Consider the following 17812-nt stretch of genomic DNA (forward strand, 5'->3'; position numbering starts at 1 on the left):
AGGGATCCGGGTCCAGAGACCAGGTCAACAGTTCGTATCTGATCGAAGGGACCAATTAGCAGTCTCCTTAATAGAGGCCACAGTGTCTTCCACACGGAGATTAGCCTGGGACCACGCCGTAAATACGTCTCGCGATCTGAGACCATAGGGCAAGGGTCATCATCCCTTTGGGGAGAGCCAAACCCAAGACGGAGAGTCGGCCATCCGGGTGTCCGGCGGGCTGTCGGGGTCTGGCAGTCAAACTCCGGGCCCGAAGAAAAAGAGCCGGAACGGAGGGTGACTCACTAAGAGGAGCGGGCCGGCCAGACTGGTCCGGACAGTGACAGTCAGTGGCAGAAACCCATTCTAATGGCAGAGAATGGCAAATGGCAGATGCCAGGGGAGGATCCAGAAAATGGCGCTCCTGTTCTTCCCTACGGCCCCAGTGTGTCGCGTGCCCCGATTGGGTCTGGCTTACGATCCGGGGCTTGCCGTGAGACCACCTGATCAGCTCCTTTTGGGAATTCCCGCTCCTCCTGCGCCTCAGGCAACAACGACGCTTCTCGAAGGCTGACGTTGCTTCTGTTTCTGCCTCTGTTTTCTTGTTTCGTGTGCCTGTGGATGCGGGAGAGAATTTTTCGTAGGATTTTTTTTACTTTTTCTTACTCATTTTCTTGTTCGTCCATGGCTCATGGTCGTACTCCTTTTTTACTTTGTGACTACATAAGACACTGTTCCTTAATTTTCCGTAGAGGCGTTTTTCTTGTTCTTTACCCCTCTTGACGGATAAACGGACGAAGTCTACAAATTTATAGCCCAGAGTCCCTTCTTCTCGGTAATTCTCAGTGTCTTCCCCACATATACTAATTTCCATCACTAATACATTCAAGACCGACAATACAATTAGTTTTCCCCTTTCAGCTTGTTGTGACTGTGAGGGTTCCTCATTCCGCGCCCCAGTGAAAAACTCAATTCTCTGCCTTCCCATTGGTCCGCAAAAGTACCTAGTCTCAAAACAGGAAAAGTCGGGATAGGATCGGCGCTAACCCGCTTTAGGCACGCCCGGCGATACAGATCAGCTTTCCGGCGGCTTTGAAATACCCAGCATTTCCCTCCACACGCTCTGCAGCTACTGAATTCTCATCCTCTTGTCACTGAAAGGCTTTTGCCAAATCCATTTTCCTCCCTTCTATTCCCCTCCCTCCTTTATCCCGCGCGTTCCTTTGGCGACCTGACGTCGTCAAATGAACCTGCATCTTCATTATTATTTTGATTGCAAGGTACGCTTTCCCGTGGCGTCCTCGGACAAAAGGCACACAAAGTCCGAACTATCAGAAAATACCACGTGTAGACACAGTCACTGACATTTTCACCAGCATTGCCTCTTCCCTCTGAAGAGGTCACCCGCTAGATAAATGGTCTTCAAGCCGTTTACCCACCTCGCGCGTCAGAGTTTCACCAAAGCCTTTACTCATGGCTATGCTCAATCCGTAGTCGCGGCGTCGCAGTCGTCATACGCGTCGACCACCACATTCAACCAGATTGCCAGTCAACCCGCCGCTAAGCTATCTCGGACGACGCAACTACAAAATGTTTTCCAGCCATCTAGCTCGTCCGGTGCGGGCGCCAAGGCCAGCCAGGGCACTTCGGGCTCCGGCGATTTGGGCTTGGCTGCCTACTATGCTGCCTGGCAGCATGCCCAGCAGACGGGCGACGACAGTGACTGGAAGCAGATGCAACTGAAAAGGAAGGTTGGCTGGAAGCCGTCTTTGAACGAGGATGGCGTCAAATCGAAAGAGTCCGACAACCTGCCCTCGACCGACAACAACTTCCAGAATTCGCCTCATATCACCAAGGCGTCCGCCAACGCAGATGTCAGTGCCAAGGTTGAAGAAGCTGTAGCCCGGGAGATTCAAATACAGGAGGAGCAGGCTCAGGTCGATGAGGCTTCTGAAGCCAAGGAGAACACGGATACGGAAGCTTTCCCTGACTTGCCGCCGGATGTTGCTGCTGTCGCCGATGCCTCCTCCGAGCATAGCCGCCTTGCGTCAGAGCACATCACCGATTTGGCATCGGGCAAGAAATTCGCTGAAATCCCCGGAGCATTTGCAACGCTTCTGCGGGATGGTCTTACGCCTACGGTCGGTGCCTACAATGCCCTTCTCGAATCGGCCATTCAACTCCATGGCGATACTGCTCAGGCTATCCAGAAGGCCCTGGATGTCTACTCGGACATGCTTCGTCGCAGGGTAGTTCCCGACGAGCAGACCTACCAAACTTTGGTGCAGCTTTTCGTGGTCCGTGCCAATGATGCCATCAAGTCTAAGGGCATGCTGGAGCAGGAGCGTGTTCGCTACGGTGGTATGGAGGAGCCGGGCAAGTTCATGTTGCACTCCAGTGAGCTGGAGCGCGCCATTCTCGCCGAGGATCACTCTTTGGGAATTGCGATGAAGTTGTTCAACACTGCCGCCACGCGTCATGCCGATCTCGTCTTCCCTCTTGACACCTACCGCCATCTGATCAACGCCTGTGCAAAGGAGGGCCAAGTCGAAGACATGATCCGAGTGTATGGGCATATGGAGTCCCACAATGTGACCCCGCACGCTTCGATTTTCCCGTCCATGATTGATGCCTTTGCCTCCACGGGAGATCTGCAGAGTGCTGTGGAATGTTACAACGAATACAAGGGATTGGCGGTTTCGGACGATAACGGAACCTTCTGCATTGTGCAGCGGTTGGATGGTCAGGTGTACGCTGCTCTGGTCCGGGCGTACCTGGTCTGCGGGAAGGAGCAGCAAGCTTTGCGATTCCTGGAGCGGATCCAGGCCTCCTTTGAGGAGGTGACTGAGAACCGTGAGGCGCGTCAGCAAGCCTTGGAATCGGCCGTGGTGCAGGATGGGCTGGTGCAGCATGCGCTCACGTCGGGCGAGTACGGGCGGGCGTTGGATCAGGCCAAGACCCGGTTGCGCGATGGAGCCCTCGATCATGCCATGTCCCAGATCTGCATTGCCGCGGCGGATGCGGGTAATCTGCAGACAGCTTCCGAAGCATACGATGCTCTCCCCACCGACATGACCATTCGTCAGAGGCCCGCCGTCTCGATGCTCGCCTTGCATGTGCGTCAGGGCAATGTGTCAGCTGCCCGGGCTGTGTGGCTCACCCTGAACACCACCGGTCAGGCAACACCGGACATGGTCCAGCCGACTGCCATGTATGCGGTGGCACTGTTGAAGAGTGGTCAGATCGAGGAAGCCTTGGTTCAAGCTCGCAATATGTTTGCTCGTGTCCGCAACGCTTCCGCCGTCGCTGACAACTCTATTCTGAACCCCATCCGTGAACAGATCAACGAAAGCCTTCATCTCATCGGTCGCGTTCTTGTGCAGACAGCGGCTGTCCTCTCTCCTCAAGCTGCCATGTCTCTCCTGTGGTCGATGGTCGAGAACGGAGGCCTGATCTCCCCTGTCGCTGAACATGTCGTCGCCAGCCTTGGTCCTATCGGTATCTCTCAACTGAACGCCCGCGATCTCATGCTTGCCCTCCAGGTTCAGGCTGGCATGTTGCTCAACCACAGCGCTATGTTCGACGTGGCTCACCCCATTCGTTTCTCTCACATGCTCGACATTGCTCTGGCTACCGGGTTGCCCATGGATGCTACCACTACTCGTGTCGTCGACCAGGCCGTCGGCAAGCTGTTCAACAGCCGGCCGGACATGGTCAAGAGATGGCACGACCACCTGGCTTTGACCTCCAGCCCGTCCTCCTTCATGAGCGGCCGCCACTCTCCCAGCTCGGATGTGTCGACGATGACCCCCATGTCCTCCACCGATGAATCGTTTGACCCTTACGCCTACGCCACCGACTTCCGTGGATCGTCGATGATCTCCGACGAGCTGGAGAGCACCAGTGGCAAGCTGGAGGCTCACCTGAACGACGCTCTTTCTCGTGTCCGCAACATGCGCCGCAACGGCCGCCACCCTCGCTACATCACGTACGCCAAGATGATCACGGCCGCTACCAAGTGCAACCGGGTCGATCTGGCCTACGAGATCCTGAGCATGGCTAGACGCGATGTGCCTCTTCTTCCTCAGTACAGCGCCGTCAAGTACGGCTGGGTTTCGATCCTAGATGCCATGGTGGCGTCGTGCCTAACTCTGGGCGACCGCAGCCAAGCCTCCAAGTTCCACCAGGAGCTTCTCGAACTCGGCTCGGCTCCTTCTGCCAACACCTTCGGTCTCTACATCACCACCCTCAAGGAATCCACCAAGACGTTCGACGAAGCCACCGAGGCCTTGAAGATCTTCCACCGCGCCGTGGCCGAGGGAGTGGAGCCTACTTCGTTCCTGTACAACGCGCTCATCGGTAAGCTGGGCAAGGCCCGCCGGATTGATGACTGCCTGCTGTACTTTGCGGAGATGCGCGCCAACGGAGTCCGTCCGACGAGTGTCACCTATGGAACGATCGTCAACGCCCTCTGCCGGGTCAGCGACGAGCGTTTTGCCGAGGAGATGTTCGAGGAGATGGAGTCCATGCCCAACTACAAGCCCCGCCCCGCCCCGTACAACTCGATGATCCAGTACTTCCTCAACACCAAGCGGGACCGTAGCAAGGTTCTGGCCTACTACGAGCGCATGCTGACCCGGAACATCCAACCCACGATGCACACCTACAAGCTGCTCATCGACGCTCACGCCTCTCTGGAGCCCGTGGACATGCCCGCGGCTGAGAAGGTCCTCGAGACCATCAAGGCTGCTGGCCAGCGACCTGACGCCGTTCATTACGCGTCCCTCATCCACGCCAAGGGATGTGTGATGCACGACATGGAAGCTGCTCACGCTGTGTTCAAGTCTGTTGCGGAGGAGCGCAAGGTGCGGATGCAGCCTTGTCTGTACCAAGCTCTTCTGGAGGCCATGGTGGCCAACCACCAGGTTGCACAGACGGAGGAGATCGTCCGGGACATGGCTCGCCGTGGAGTGGAGATGACTGCCTACATTGCCAACACTCTCATCCACGGGTGGGCTACGGAGGGCAGCGTGGCCCAGGCTAAGACGGTGTATGACAGCATCGGCATCGAGAAGCGGGAGCCTAGCACCTACGAAGCGATGACCCGGGCCTTCCTGGCCAACAACGACCGGGAAGGAGCCTCGCGCACCGTGCAGGAGATGCTCTCTCGCGGGTATCCCCCGGCTGTGGCCAGCAAGATCGCCGATCTGGTGGGCACGGGAGCTGCTGTCGCTGCTCTGTAGAGTGTTCTCTTACCGTGTTTTGCTTTTACATCCAACAAAAGTTGCCATCCTTTTTGATTTTCGCGGATTACAAAACCTTATTGACTGAATCACTATCCGGTTTTAATTCACCAGGGCTGGATCCCTGCTTTTCGGTTTTTCCAGCCCGATGGTCTCGGCAGAGGCATTTGGGAGGGCAACTTGTGCTGGCTGATTGATAATGTTGATTTGTTTGAGACTTGAATGCATTTAGCGAACTGGCACAGGCGTTGTGGCAGCATTTGGGACTGGCTTGTATATACCATGATTTGATGTGTTTCGATAGATCCTCTCAGCTCTTTAGTGTCTATATGAATGGACCATAAAATATTTCCAGCATATTTTGCGCAGAGATCTCGATTTATCCAATGTAGATGTAGATGTAGATCCATTAGATGGTGACGTTGAGGTGCCGAGCCGGCTGATGGTGTTTTGGCCGCGAATGACTGCATGACCCCGCCGCCCTCCGCATCGCTTCCTCCCACTTCTTGGATCAGCCCATCTTGACTTCTCTGACTGACTCCGGCAATTGAGCATCGCACGACCAGTCGATGCATCCTTATCGCCTGCGTCTATCTCTTCATCAATCCCTCCGTCAGCTACAATCAGTCACCTGGTGTCATCATTACAGCTCCGGCCGTACCTCTACGATGAATCCCGGATCACTGCCCGATGGGCCCAGCCACGAGGCAAAACATCCCAAAAAGCTGATCTGTACGTTGTCGCAGTATATCTCAAGGGATCCTATTACTCACCATATACCTAGTCGCTCCAGGAGACATCCAGACCACCTCCGAGCCCAAAATCACCCCCACCGAGACGCCCGATCCATCCGCTACAGCCATCGGAGTCACAACAGCACCAGCACCTATCTCTCGTCTCGCCGCAGAAGCCCTTCGCTCGAACGCATCGACCCCCGACTCGGTGACTGAAAATGAGATCGTTTCCCACCCTGCCCGAGCTCACCAGTTCGTGAGCAACCCGCCCCTCACCATCTCCCAGATGCACCCGACCAATCCCCTCCACCAATTCCACAACTGGTTCCGCGATCCTCGTCTTCTTCCGTCGTCCGCACCTGAGACCTGCACCCTAGCTACAGCCAGCATGCCCTCGGGCCGTGTGAGCGCCCGTGTCGTATACCTCAAGGAACTGGACGAGCGAGGCTGGGTAGTATACAGTAACTGGGGCAGTCGAGAAGGCAAAGGCGGACAAGTATTCGGCAATCACGCAGACGGCGAGGACACGCTCAGCGCCATGCCAGAGCCAGGCCAGGACGAGTCTCTCCAGGCCGGACTACAGGAGGGCAACAAATGGGCGGCGTTGACATTCTGCTGGTCGAATTTAGAGCGTCAGGTGCGCATCGAGGGTCTTGTCGAGCCGCTCAGTCGCGACGAGAGTGAGATGTACTGGCGTACTCGGGAACGAGGAAGCCAGATCGGAGCGTGGGCGAGCTGGCAGAGCAAGGTGCTGTGGTCTATGGAGCCGGAGTTGCTTTTGGATCGTCGGCGCAAGAGCCTCGACCCGACTTCGTGTCCGCAGATGCAGGTCCCCGGGGATGTGGACGCGACGGACATCGATGATGGGCGGGCGCTGCTGGAGAAGCGGGTTAAGGAGATGGAAGAACGGTTTGCGGGGGTCGAGCAGATCCCTCTGCCTCCGTTTTGGGGAGGAGTGCGCTTGGTCTCTGAGTCGGTGGAGTTCTGGCAGGGTCGGCGCAGTCGGTTGCATGACCGATTCCGGTATGTGAGGGTGCATAAGGAGGATGGGGAGGAGGGGGGGTATAGATGGCGGATTCAGAGGTTGTCGCCGTGAGGACACATACTATGATAAACTCTATACAAGAATAGTACCATTCAATCTTAATCTATTAGCAGTTGACATGTACTTAACTGTTATACTCCGTATACAGTAGCTATCAGCCATATCCGGCAACAGCCAAGACCTCACCTTATCGATTGGAGCGCAACCTCACCTCCCTCCCCAGTTCCCCAGATTAATACCACCAAGCCCTCCATACTCTCTATCTAAACCACCTACACTCCACACCTCTTACAGACCACACACCAAGACAACAAATCCACAATGTCCGACCCTCAATCCCCATCCCCAACCCCAACCCCGATACAACAAGAACAACAACAACAAAAACACCACCACCAAACCAAATGGCTCCTCCTCGCCCTCTCCAGCGGCGCCTTCGCAGCCCTCAACGGCCTCTTCGCAAAGCTGTACGCCCCTCCCATCCCCATTCCCCATTCCCCTTCCCTTTCCCATTACCTCCCACCCATCCTCCCCTCATACACAAAACTAAAGCAAAAGCAATACAGAACAACCGACACCGCAACCACCACCTTCGCCGCGCACCTCATCCATCTCTTCACATCCACCTCCAGCCCAGATGACCACCCCATCCTAATCCTCCTCATCCGCGCGCTCTGCTTCGGCCTCAACATCCTCAGCAACATCATCATGTGGGCGTTATTCACGCGCGCCCTGACGGCGGGGTCCTCCACGACGAAGGTGTCGATTACGAACACCGCGGCGAATTTCCTCGTTACGGCTGTGCTAGGTATGGGGGTTTTTGGGGAGAGGGTGGGTGGCTGGTGGTGGGTTGGGGCCGGGTTGATGGGCGTAGGGTGTGTTATTGTGGGGAGGAGGGATTGATTTAGTATATTATATTGTTGGGGGATGGTAAGGTGGATAGTATAGGGTGGTGTGTGTGTATGTATGTATGTACAATGTGTATGTGTGTGGTGGGTGTGGTGTGGTATCAATGCTATCTATCTACTGCGTATCTATTCTTTGGGTGGGTATGTGTGTGTTTGTGTTTATCATGAGAGAAGGGGATGGGGGAGGGTTAACGCTCTTCTAACTCCAGCATGGCGTCTGTCTCGTCTGCTTCATTGGGAGCGGTATCCGTCGCATCTCGGTGCTGCTCGGGCACGGTGGGGTCTCGTCGTCGTCGGGGTGGTGGTGGTTGTTGTTGTTGCTGCTGTGGCTGGGAGTGCTGCCACGGCAGTATAGACCCGATGCGCTGTAGGAGGTTCCACAGACGTTCCTCTAATGTGTCACCACTGCTTCGGCCGTTGGCCCCTCCTAGTGCTAGTTGGGGTGGACTGGTCGCCGCGAGCGCCTGTTCCTCGGCTTCGACCTTGAACTGGTACTTCAAACAGTCCTTGACGGTGACAAGTCCCATCAGACGACCGCGATGCTCGACCAGAATGACGCGCGGTCCCATCTTTTTGAAGATCTCCATTACCGTCTCGAGGGCGAGACGGGGGTGTACTGTCAGCGGCGTGTGGTCCGCGTATCGGCTAAAGTCGACGTAGTCGGCCCCCGTGTTGGTCTGGATGTCGTCGAATGTCTCCGGCGCGTGGAGATGTGACGCTGTCGATGCCCTGCGTGTTACCGATGCTTCGGCTGCTTCTTTAGTGAATAGGCATTTGGCGGTGGGCGACAGCGGCCCCTCGGCTTTGGCACGGTTGATTGCGTAGCGCAGCTCTGTGCGGCCGATGTATCCCACGAGTGTCTTTCGGGTCCGGTCGTCCACGATGGGGAAGCCTTGGTATTTATTGTCGCTTAATAGGTGCTCGGCTTCGCGGACGGGAAAGTCCGATGCGGGCAGTGAGACTGGGTCGGATGTCATGGCTTGGGAGACGGGCACGTTGAAGACGTGGTCTTCTTTGTTGTCCAGGAATGGGAAGCCGTTGGACCAGATCATGCGGTCGGCGATACCGCCCTTTCCGAAGCAGTCGCTGACGGCTTTGGTGACGCCGACGACGATCTAGTTATGAGTTAGTGGCAGTACGGGATTAGGTTTACAATGAACGCACCATCGTTGGAAGAATGTAGTTCAGGGCACCTGTCAACTCAAACATGATGACCGTCACGGAGATCGTCAAATGCATGATACCACTGAGAGCCGCGCCCGCCCCCAGGAAAGCATACGTTCCTGGTGTGATGCATGGAATGTCCGGCTCGCAAGACGCAAAGAATTGCGACTTCGGATACGCTTCGTGCAGCGCCTGGACGAGGATACCGACAAACCGGCCGAAGGACGCCCCGATGGCCATTGACGGCACGAAGATACCAGCTGGGACCTTACAGCCATATGATATGATGACCAGGAAGATGCGAAGAATGGTAGCTACGGCCAGCGACATCACCATAGACCAGCGGTTCTTAGCCCTATAATGTGTGAGTACATGTCACGCCAATCGGATGATACCACTTACTCGCATAGGCCGTTATAGTCGTGCCCTCCCTCGCATTCCCGGAACAGGATCTCCATCATCTCCGTCATGTTGATCTTCAGGAACATATTCGGGTAGCACAGAATGGCTGTGATGAGGGCGAGGACAACTGATTCCATGACGGCGTGCTGCGACAGGTACTTCTTCCTAAACGCTTGCACCCGAAGGTTCCACTTGATCACAAAGGCGCCGTATAAGCCACCAAAGACACCAATTAAGACGAAAAAGATCAGCTCAAAGAAGTGCCAGGTACGGTCATATTGCACTTGGAACATGACTAGTTGCCCTGTCCGGAATGGATTCATGACCTGCATGTGTCAGCGACGAACAATCAAGACATTGAGAGACATACCGCTAGCACACCAGTCGCAACCAAGGCACAGAAATAACTGCGCCATAGCGTCTTGAGGGGGAAATATGATGCCACTTCCTGCCAGCTAATCAGTAAGAGCTTTCACATCAGCACTGCTGCTCATACCTCGAGAGAGAACAGCACCCCACCAATGGGACTGCCAAATGCGACTGCCACTCCCGCCGCTGCTGTTGCCGTCAAGACCTCCCTCGTCTTGGATGCATTCTGCTTGTATTTGCTGAAGAACCGCGATATTACGTTCCCCGTGCACACAGCGAAATGCACACTCGGACCCTCTTTCCCCACGGACAGACCAGATGCAATGGCCAGCGGTAGTGCGATCGACTTGATCAGCAACGTCCATGCTCCCAAGAACCCCTTCATCACAAACCCCGCAATTATACATTTGATCTCAGAAATGCCGGAACCTGCGGCATACGGCGCGAACGATTTGACGAGGCTTGCGGCGACGAATGCGAACAGTACCTATTCAAGTCAGCCCTAGTCATCCGGAACGAGCAGAGTGGGCGGGCATACGGCGTAGAAGATGTAAATGAAGTAGTTCACGATCCAGTAAGAGGTCCAAGGCCTCCACTCCGGACAACCTAAACACAAAGAACCATTAGCTTAGACAACGAGGGGTGATCGCACCACCGTTCCACATACCTCCTTCAGCACCCCAACAACAAAACTGTTCATTGAGATAGAACGCAGTCGTACAATGCCCCAGCTTGACATCAGACAGCCACTCGGTAATGATGTTCAAGATCGCCGATATCAACCCAATGGCCGCCCCCACAATTGTGATCACCAGCCACGCCTGGCCGGCATCGTAGGACTCGCGCACTTTGCGTCTCCATCCAAAGGTCCCTTCCTGGTCCCAAAACCCAGATCCATCTCGTCGCTTAGCTCTCCGACGTGCCTGCTCGTGAACCGCGTCTTGCACCCAGTCAATGGTTGTGAAATCTTCGTAGCGCTTGATTTCGCTGATCTCCTCGGTGATGGCGGAGGGCTGACCATTTTCCGGGGTCGGGCGCTCGTGGATCGGTGAGACGACAGATAAGCCTGATAACCTCCTCCAATTCCGACGCTCAGATGAGAGGGGAGGCGGGCGAGCCGAAGAGGGTGAGACAGGCATCGCAACTCATTCCATGGACTGACAGCGCAAGATGAGCATAGCTGAAGCTAGTACGAGGGGGAGAGGGAATTCTGTTGGATCGGAGATGACGACGATAGGATGCGCGGCCGCCCACGTGAGGGAGCCGGACTATGTTCCGCTCTCGGGCTTCTCCCAAAACGAGGCTGAATAGACAAAGACAAAGTGATAGGATGTTGGACAATAGAGTGGAATATGTAGATACGTAGCAGGGATATTTCATTGAGTGCCGGCTGAGAGATCGCCTTATAAGCGTGAAATAACTAAGTAGCTAGTATTGATCCTCTTCCGAACCATACATTATTCATTTACTTTCCTCTTCCGCCACGCGCGAGAGTGGATTTCGACGCCGCACGCGCCGGATTTCCCCTTCTTTGCAACTTCACTTACTGGGTTTGTCTTTGCATCAACACAGTCGCTGGTATAGAAGTACTGCCTCAACTACACCTTAAACTTTGTATCATTCTCGTCAGTTGCAATACGATATCGTTCACGACATTCCTTGCACGACTATCTCCGACGCGACACTCGCGATGCCGCCCAAGGACAAAGCTGCCGCGGAAGCATCATCTTCCCAAGAGATCACGGGCCAGAGCGCACTTCCCAGTATGTGTGACGCTGTTAGCTATATGTACAAGGCTAACATGAGCTGAAGTCTCGCGGATCAAGAAGATCATTCAATTAGATGACGATATCGTACAATGTTCGAGCAATGCTACGTTTGTGATCGCAATGGCCACGGTTCGTGACTACGATGCTATCTCCCCTCCAGTCAATTTCGAGACGATCAGCAACTCACAACCTTTTTCCACAAATTAGGAACTGTTCATCCAATACCTTACCGAACAAGGCCACAACGTTGTTAAATCAGAACGGAAGCCGCGCAAGCTTATCCAATACAAAGACCTGGGTTTGTGGCCACTGGGCAGAGGGGATGATAATTTAAATTACTGACGGATGGATCTCCAGCTACGGCCGTATCACGCATCGATAATCTCGAATTCCTCTCCGACGTGATCCCCAAAACCACAACCTATAAGCAGTTCAAGGAGAAACGGGCAAAGGAGAAGGAACCCGGACCCGAGAAGGGACAGCGCACATTAAACGGCAATATACCTGCAGCGGTCGAAGAGAAAGAGGAAGTTGAGGAACAACAGAGTCTACAGCCAGTAGAGGACAAGCCTTCGAGGGGTTCGCGACCGCCAACGGTGACAATGATGGTGGATCGAACGGTTGATACATCTGCTGGAGATCAGGATGTCGAGATGACGGACCAGTGACGGATTCCGACGGTTATGAGTTCTGGGATTATATATACGTGTATGTATCTTTGCATGGTGGAGTTATTTGGGAGGGTATTATTTTGCTTGGGTTTCGACCTGTGGGTTAGTCAATTGAAAATATGCTGTTAACTAGTTGATATCGCATTGGAATATTCGGATACTATTGGGGGCAGCGGAATGGAACGGACGACGGGATGAGCGGGAGGAAGGGAGTGAACGACGGAATGGCGTAATGAGGGTATAGAGTTGTTAGCAAAACAAAACAAAAAGAGATGAATGAGTATGAAGATACATAGGTTGTTAAAATAAAAGTTGATATCGAGAATGAAAGTAAATGTTCACTAACTAATGTATTAAGTTAGTAGTAGTAGTGAGTAGTAATAGGCTGTGATGATTGACTGTCAGGTGAGAAGCCTGACTAAGACGGGATGACGGGCCAATGAAACGCCCCGTGATTCCGATCGCTTGTCGTAGCGAAAGCTTTGGTTCGACTCTTTCCGTATGCCGGGCCTCCGACCTCAACCTCGACCTCTTGGGAAAATCAAATCCTCCCTCCGTCCTTATCTCTCCCTCTCCACCCCCCACACCCCAACCCACCTCCCTGCGGTCGTTCTCTATTGCAATTGATTGCAATTGCTCGTCTCGCCATGTCTCTCTCCGCCGCTTCCAGCTCTATCCTGCGCGCTTGCGCCCGGCAACAACTGCCCTCTTCTCGCGCCGCCATTGCCTCCTGCCAGCAGCGGAGGGGAGTCGCTGATGCCTCCAAGTCCACTTTCGATAGCCCCTTCGGCAGCTCCAAGGAGTACTCTTCCACCCTGAAGATCCCCGATTTCAGCAAATACCAGTCCAAGAAGCCCCCACGCTCCAACCAGGTCTTCTCTTACTTCATGGCCGGTTCCCTCGGTCTGGCCTCTGCCGTCGGTGCTAAGGCCACTGTCCAGGGTAGGTACTCCTGGAGATATCAATGTTGCGCATATACAAGAGAGAAAGAGGCGGAAAGACTAGGAGACGGGAATATCAGGTTGAACAATTGAAGGGAATGGATGTGTGCTTGACCGCTCGGAACAAATCGCTGATGTGGAATCTCTCTGATCACTAGACTTCCTGGTTAACATGTCCGCCTCCGCCGATGTTCTCGCCCAGGCTAAGGTTGAGATTGGTCTCGGTGCCATCCCCGAGGGCAAGAACGTATGTTCCATATTCCCCAGCCATCGTCCTCTGGCTCGTTCCCCCTTTGCAATCCGGCATCTGACCCATTCCCAAACAGGTTATCATCAAGTGGCGTGGTAAGCCCGTCTTCATCCGTCACCGCACCCAGGACGAGATCCAGGAGGCCCAGAAGACCGAGTGGCAGTCCCTCCGTGACCCCCAGGCCGACGAGGACCGTGTCCAGAAGGCCGAGTGGCTTGTCATGCTTGGTACGACATTTCCTTTTCCCCGACCCGCCATTGACCCCCCATCTAATACCATCCCCCCTGTTTAGGTGTCTGCACTCACCTTGGTTGTGTCCCCATCGGTGAATCCGGTGACTATGGCGGCTGGTTCTGCCCCTGCCACGGTTCTCACTACGACATCTCCGGCCGTATAAGAAAGGGACCCGCTCCCCTGAACCTCGAGGTTCCCCAATACAACTTCCCCTCCGAGGACACCCTCGTCATCGGTTAAACGATTTAGAATTGATTCGATCTTCTGAGACCGCGGGAATCGGGCGATGGCCGTAAGAGCAGAAGTAGAAGTCGGAGAAAGGGGAAGGGAGAGAGAGAAAGAATGAAAGAGAGAGAGAGAGAGAGAAGGTTTGTATTTGTGCAATAGACGAAAGCCTTCCTCTCTCTCTTTCTCTCGCTTTCTACTCTATTTTGTGTCTTTTTTTTGTCAAGATTAAAGAGACCTTGTGTTTTTAATATGGACCCTGGAAAAATGAGCCTCTTGTTCTATTACAGTTAACACTGTTTTTTGCCTTTTTCTTCTTCCCTCCGCTTGCTCATAGAGAGCCTGTATCAATCACTCGTTGTCACTTCAGGGCCCCCCTGTGTTTTTTTTGGCTTTTCGCTCTTCGATATAGACGTTGGGGAACGATGTGTGGGTGGGTGAGGTTGGACATACAGATGTGTATTTTCTTATCTGTTTGTATGTTCGATGTTGTTGAGTATATGTGTCTTGTCTTTGTTTCGTATAGTCGCTTTACTATCAATGCTGTTCCGGTTTCTTTTGTACTACGACGAGGTCAACAATCCGTTTACCAATACGTAGGTAGGTACTAGTAGTAGATTCAACGAAATACGGACAGAAGGAGTACACCGTTTGGATCTGAAATGTCTATCTATTTATACATTTATTTATCTGAACGCTGTACATCTAATGACGAGGATGAACATCACATGCTAATAATTACATCAATCAGGCTATCAAACAGATCAATGATGATGACCTCAATATCACCGTTGCCGAATAATCATCGACAACATGCCGATCACCGCCGCACCAGCAGCAGCGCTTTGGAGAGCAACGGTGGAGAGATCTCGCTGCGTGAGCACGACTTGGCGATCACTGAAGAGATCGTGGAGATATTGGCGCAAGGATTCAATGAGGGGAGAGACGCGCGAGAGCTGGTATTGGATATACTCCCGAACATTGTCAGGGGTGGGTTTGCTGACTGTCGTATTGGCTGACGGTTCCGCATCAGCTGGGTCCGAACTGTATACCTCCGGTTCGGTGCTCTCGATCGCGACGATTGCATCGGTATCAGAGATCGGTTCGTCTGCGGTAGTAGAAGCGGACGGTTCGGTAGTTGTCTCAGCAGTCTCGGGGGCCGCAGTAGAGGCGGCAGGTGTAGTAGACGATTCCTGCGCCATCTGGCTCTGAGCAGACACGATCTGAATCCGATCAAGGGCCTTTTCCTTCTCAATGGCTTCAATGACCTTCTCTTCAAAGCCCTTGACGAGTCTCTTACGACGCCAGGGTTCCACAGCGATCTGGAAGATCAGGAAGAGAAGCACGTTGACACCCATCAAACCCCAGGTACCCCAGGTACTCATTTGACGGATCTTGTCCGACCAGACTTGCTCCTCGTGATACCGGGACAGGATGCTCTTGCTCAATTGTGCGGCAGCCTCTTCGGCCTCGTGTTCGGCCTGGCTCAAAGCCTCCTGTGCTTCGTGTTCGGCTACTTCGTTGGTGTGATCGTTGCGGTAGAGATGGGTGAATCGTTCCAGGTCTGTGGGGGACCAGGCATGTTTGCGTTGAAGAAGCTCGTTCACTTCGCGCTGAGAGGTCGATCGGTTGTTGATGGCAGCTGCGTAGGCATCTTTCGCTGCACGGACTTGGAGGCGGGCGTTGCGGAGTCGCTCCTCTGTTTACCCATGACGAAAGTTAGAAACGATACTCTAATGTCTATGTTATTGAATAAGAGCGTCACATACCTTGTGTATGAATCTCCTTCTTCAGCGTCTCAATCGCCGAATAGCCCGTAAGATCGTTCAATCGCTGGCCAGCCACGAAAATGTTGGATTGGAGGTTATCCATCACAACACTGAACCGCTTGGTAAATTGTGACCTGCGTTGCTCTATGTAGGATGGAAGCCCTCCATCTCTCCACCCCTTTCCATTGGACTCGCTCTTATCTTCTTGCTGCTGCTGCTGCTGCTGCTGCTGGCTCTGTGTACTTTCTCCCGCCTCCGCAGCAGCGGGAGGAGTCTGTTGCTGCCTCCCCGCATCGGCTTCTAGATTTGCGTTCCCTGCGGGAAGAGCTATGACTGGGCTTTCATCTTCCTTCGGCTGCTCAGCAGGCTTCCCATCTTTGAGGGGATCAGAGGAGTAAAGCGAGGACTGGGATCGGAATTGACATTGCAGGCAGATGGAGAAGTTCCGCGGTGCAGGGTAAAGAGAGTTCGGTCCAACGGCGGGCAGGAGCGGTCGTCGTACTGGGCGGGTTGTTCGGGTGAGGTTGAGGGTTGATTTGAAGGACTGCCTGAGCAGCAATGGCATAGACTGCATGGCCGTTGCTAAGGCCACTAGGACGTCGACCAGACAGACGCTGGGTTCGTTTGTTGTGCTGGATTATCGGGTGGATTTGAATGCTGCTCGGCGCCGGGAGAGAAGGCGGTCATGCGGAATCGCCGCGGTTCTGCACGGTTCTGGTGGGTATTTTAGTAGCGCAACGTTGGGGATGCTTTTGTTGGTTCCGACGAGACTATTTGATTCATGGTGGCATTATTAGAGATCTTTGGGGGTCTGTTTGATCTTTTGCTCTATGCTTTACATGGTGTATATCCTGTTCGCATGGTATTTTTATTGGTATCAGAGTGAGCTAAACAAACGTGAAACGACATTAACCGCCTGGTGTCCTAGTCCGCTGATACGAAAGAAAGTGGTAGAATGATGTAGGCAATACATGATTAACAACGTCATTATGCGTGATCGCAGAGTTAACTGCATAGAAAATCTCCAGCGATGGAAGCAACGGGGCAAGAAATGAGTAGGATGTGTATAGCGAGTGGACTCTCATGAAGCAATAACTCCGGGCACTGACCAACTCCTAGCGCACTAAATGCGAATGGAGCTGTCGGTCTTCCCTTGCTCTAAGGCATTCAGTCCTGCACTTTATGATCTCCCTTCACGGCCTCAGCATATGTAGGAGGTGGACGACTATCCGGGTGGTCCTGGCTGCTGCTGCCAGCTTGGGCTTGTTCATGAGGGTGATTCGGGGTAGGTTGCCGGTTCTGTGGCGGGGCGTTTGCTGCTTGGGGCTGTTGTGGCGGCATTGTACCATAGCCCCTCTGGGAGGGGTGCTGGATCGGTTGGTGGGAAACATAGTAATATGTTACGCGACCGTTCTCCGCATCGCCAGGAAGAGGCTCATAGCTAGGGTCATCATAATCTGGTTCGGGGTACTTGAGTATAATGTACCAGGCGTGTAATAGCCCGGGCACGTAGCCAAGGCAGCAGAGAGCAAGGTTGATGATGGAATCGGCCGTGCAAATGCCTACTTTGATCCACACTGAGCCAGTCAGTTAGTATGCGCCACCTCATAAATGCAGTGTGCGATGAGTACTTACCTGAAACTGGGGGGAAGAAAACCGCGAGAATTGCTAGAAAGATGTCTGAACCACACATGGCTGCAATGGTAGAATAGGTACTCTATTGATCAACCTCCTGACCATGCAAGTGTTCACTGTAAGATCTTGAGTTGGTATCCTACGATGTAGGAATTTAGTATAAGAGAAAGTACGCATAAACCTGAAGCGGCAGGTAGTTGGTGGGATGACGAACGATAAGGATGGATGGATGCCTGCCTGAGCCTCCAAGTCAGATGACGTCGTTAATATCACCTGACGGCACGGCTACTACTGTGATTCACCACATTCAGGAATCTCTTATCATTGTCTCGATGCGATAATGACGCTTCATATACTATATGTGTATATATTATGAACTCCTTTCATTGGACATAGATTCTTCTATGATGATTCGGAGATTGCTTCCTCCACGGCTAATACTACTGTGCATAGGCTGTTGGGGAGCCTGGCACC

The 17812-nt window shown here is 53.6% G+C and overlaps 9 protein-coding genes across 9 annotated transcripts; 5 read left to right on the top strand and 4 right to left on the bottom strand.

The window, feature by feature from the left end:
• The first annotated feature begins 937 nt into the window (after positions 1-937).
• BO88DRAFT_172056 (pentatricopeptide repeat protein) lies at positions 938-5276 on the top strand. The gene is made up of 3 exons (XM_025701671.1): positions 938-979; positions 1054-1300; positions 1356-5276. The coding sequence occupies exon 3, from the start codon at positions 1395-1397 to the stop codon at positions 5220-5222; it is 3828 nt and encodes a 1275-aa protein (XP_025566698.1). The 5' UTR covers positions 938-979; positions 1054-1300; positions 1356-1394; the 3' UTR covers positions 5223-5276.
• On the bottom strand, positions 5277-6020 carry BO88DRAFT_171942 (uncharacterized protein). Its single transcript, XM_025701669.1, has one exon. The coding sequence runs from the start codon at positions 5795-5797 to the stop codon at positions 5330-5332; it is 468 nt and encodes a 155-aa protein (XP_025566699.1). The 5' UTR covers positions 5798-6020; the 3' UTR covers positions 5277-5329.
• Positions 5643-7109, top strand: BO88DRAFT_401978 (pyridoxamine-phosphate oxidase PDX3). Its single transcript, XM_025705980.1, has 2 exons — positions 5643-5954; positions 6007-7109. The coding sequence occupies exons 1-2, from the start codon at positions 5891-5893 to the stop codon at positions 7050-7052; spliced, it is 1110 nt and encodes a 369-aa protein (XP_025566700.1). The 5' UTR covers positions 5643-5890; the 3' UTR covers positions 7053-7109.
• Positions 7110-7223: 114 nt separating this feature from the next.
• On the top strand, positions 7224-8201 carry BO88DRAFT_401979 (uncharacterized protein). The gene is made up of 2 exons (XM_025705981.1): positions 7224-7468; positions 7568-8201. Exons 1-2 carry the CDS (start codon positions 7323-7325, stop codon positions 7902-7904), a joined length of 483 nt encoding a protein of 160 aa, XP_025566701.1. The 5' UTR covers positions 7224-7322; the 3' UTR covers positions 7905-8201.
• Positions 7932-11247, bottom strand: BO88DRAFT_358985 (chloride channel protein). Its single transcript, XM_025703809.1, has 7 exons — positions 10512-11247; positions 10383-10450; positions 9972-10331; positions 9846-9923; positions 9476-9801; positions 9074-9428; positions 7932-9024 (listed from the first exon to the last, which is right to left on the bottom strand). The coding sequence occupies exons 1-7, from the start codon at positions 10981-10983 to the stop codon at positions 8098-8100; spliced, it is 2586 nt and encodes an 861-aa protein (XP_025566702.1). The 5' UTR covers positions 10984-11247; the 3' UTR covers positions 7932-8097.
• Positions 11248-11345: 98 nt separating this feature from the next.
• On the top strand, positions 11346-12571 carry BO88DRAFT_401981 (histone-fold domain-containing protein). Its single transcript, XM_025705982.1, has 4 exons — positions 11346-11607; positions 11657-11742; positions 11821-11911; positions 11971-12571. Exons 1-4 carry the CDS (start codon positions 11535-11537, stop codon positions 12279-12281), a joined length of 561 nt encoding a protein of 186 aa, XP_025566703.1. The 5' UTR covers positions 11346-11534; the 3' UTR covers positions 12282-12571.
• A 360-nt stretch (positions 12572-12931) lies between these two features.
• On the top strand, positions 12932-14296 carry rip1 (ubiquinol--cytochrome-c reductase catalytic subunit RIP1; the record flags this gene model as incomplete). The annotated part of the gene is made up of 4 exons (XM_025703810.1): positions 12932-13226; positions 13384-13472; positions 13552-13702; positions 13768-14296. The coding sequence occupies 4 exons, from the start codon at positions 12932-12934 to the stop codon at positions 13947-13949; spliced, it is 717 nt and encodes a 238-aa protein (XP_025566704.1). The 3' UTR covers positions 13950-14296.
• Positions 14297-14604: 308 nt separating this feature from the next.
• On the bottom strand, positions 14605-16358 carry she9 (putative mitochondrion biogenesis protein (She9)). The gene is made up of 2 exons (XM_025704609.1): positions 15704-16358; positions 14605-15633 (listed from the first exon to the last, which is right to left on the bottom strand). Exons 1-2 carry the CDS (start codon positions 16275-16277, stop codon positions 14720-14722), a joined length of 1488 nt encoding a protein of 495 aa, XP_025566705.1. The 5' UTR covers positions 16278-16358; the 3' UTR covers positions 14605-14719.
• A 195-nt stretch (positions 16359-16553) lies between these two features.
• BO88DRAFT_441434 (putative stress response RCI peptide) lies at positions 16554-17543 on the bottom strand. Its single transcript, XM_025709877.1, has 2 exons — positions 17339-17543; positions 16554-17280 (listed from the first exon to the last, which is right to left on the bottom strand). Exons 1-2 carry the CDS (start codon positions 17394-17396, stop codon positions 16871-16873), a joined length of 468 nt encoding a protein of 155 aa, XP_025566706.1. The 5' UTR covers positions 17397-17543; the 3' UTR covers positions 16554-16870.
• Positions 17544-17812: the final 269 nt, after the last annotated feature.

The sequence above is a fragment of the Aspergillus vadensis genome (assembly GCF_003184925.1).
Source record: "Aspergillus vadensis CBS 113365 unplaced genomic scaffold BO88scaffold_3, whole genome shotgun sequence".
Lineage (NCBI taxonomy): Eukaryota > Fungi > Ascomycota > Eurotiomycetes > Eurotiales > Aspergillaceae > Aspergillus > Aspergillus vadensis.

Coding starts and splice junctions, on each gene's coding strand:
- BO88DRAFT_172056 (XM_025701671.1), top strand. CDS start 1,395: ATGGTCTTCAAGCCGTTTACCCACCTCGCGCGTCAGAGTTTCACCAAA.
- BO88DRAFT_171942 (XM_025701669.1), bottom strand. CDS start 5,797: ATGCATCGACTGGTCGTGCGATGCTCAATTGCCGGAGTCAGTCAGAGA.
- BO88DRAFT_401978 (XM_025705980.1), top strand. CDS start 5,891: ATGAATCCCGGATCACTGCCCGATGGGCCCAGCCACGAGGCAAAACAT. Junction 5,955..6,006: donor ACATCCCAAAAAGCTGATCT/GTACGTTGTCGC, acceptor CCATATACCTAG/TCGCTCCAGGAGACATCCAG.
- BO88DRAFT_401979 (XM_025705981.1), top strand. CDS start 7,323: ATGTCCGACCCTCAATCCCCATCCCCAACCCCAACCCCGATACAACAA. Junction 7,469..7,567: donor AACGGCCTCTTCGCAAAGCT/GTACGCCCCTCC, acceptor AAAGCAATACAG/AACAACCGACACCGCAACCA.
- BO88DRAFT_358985 (XM_025703809.1), bottom strand. CDS start 10,983: ATGCCTGTCTCACCCTCTTCGGCTCGCCCGCCTCCCCTCTCATCTGAG. Junction 9,924..9,971: donor GGGTGCTGTTCTCTCTCGAG/GTATGAGCAGCA, acceptor ATTAGCTGGCAG/GAAGTGGCATCATATTTCCC. Junction 9,025..9,073: donor ACTACATTCTTCCAACGATG/GTGCGTTCATTG, acceptor ACTCATAACTAG/ATCGTCGTCGGCGTCACCAA.
- BO88DRAFT_401981 (XM_025705982.1), top strand. CDS start 11,535: ATGCCGCCCAAGGACAAAGCTGCCGCGGAAGCATCATCTTCCCAAGAG. Junction 11,608..11,656: donor GGGCCAGAGCGCACTTCCCA/GTATGTGTGACG, acceptor CATGAGCTGAAG/TCTCGCGGATCAAGAAGATC. Junction 11,912..11,970: donor TATCCAATACAAAGACCTGG/GTTTGTGGCCAC, acceptor ATGGATCTCCAG/CTACGGCCGTATCACGCATC.
- she9 (XM_025704609.1), bottom strand. CDS start 16,277: ATGCAGTCTATGCCATTGCTGCTCAGGCAGTCCTTCAAATCAACCCTC. Junction 15,634..15,703: donor GAAGGAGATTCATACACAAG/GTATGTGACGCT, acceptor ATGGGTAAACAG/AGGAGCGACTCCGCAACGCC.
- BO88DRAFT_441434 (XM_025709877.1), bottom strand. CDS start 17,396: ATGTGTGGTTCAGACATCTTTCTAGCAATTCTCGCGGTTTTCTTCCCC. Junction 17,281..17,338: donor TTTCTTCCCCCCAGTTTCAG/GTAAGTACTCAT, acceptor TGACTGGCTCAG/TGTGGATCAAAGTAGGCATT.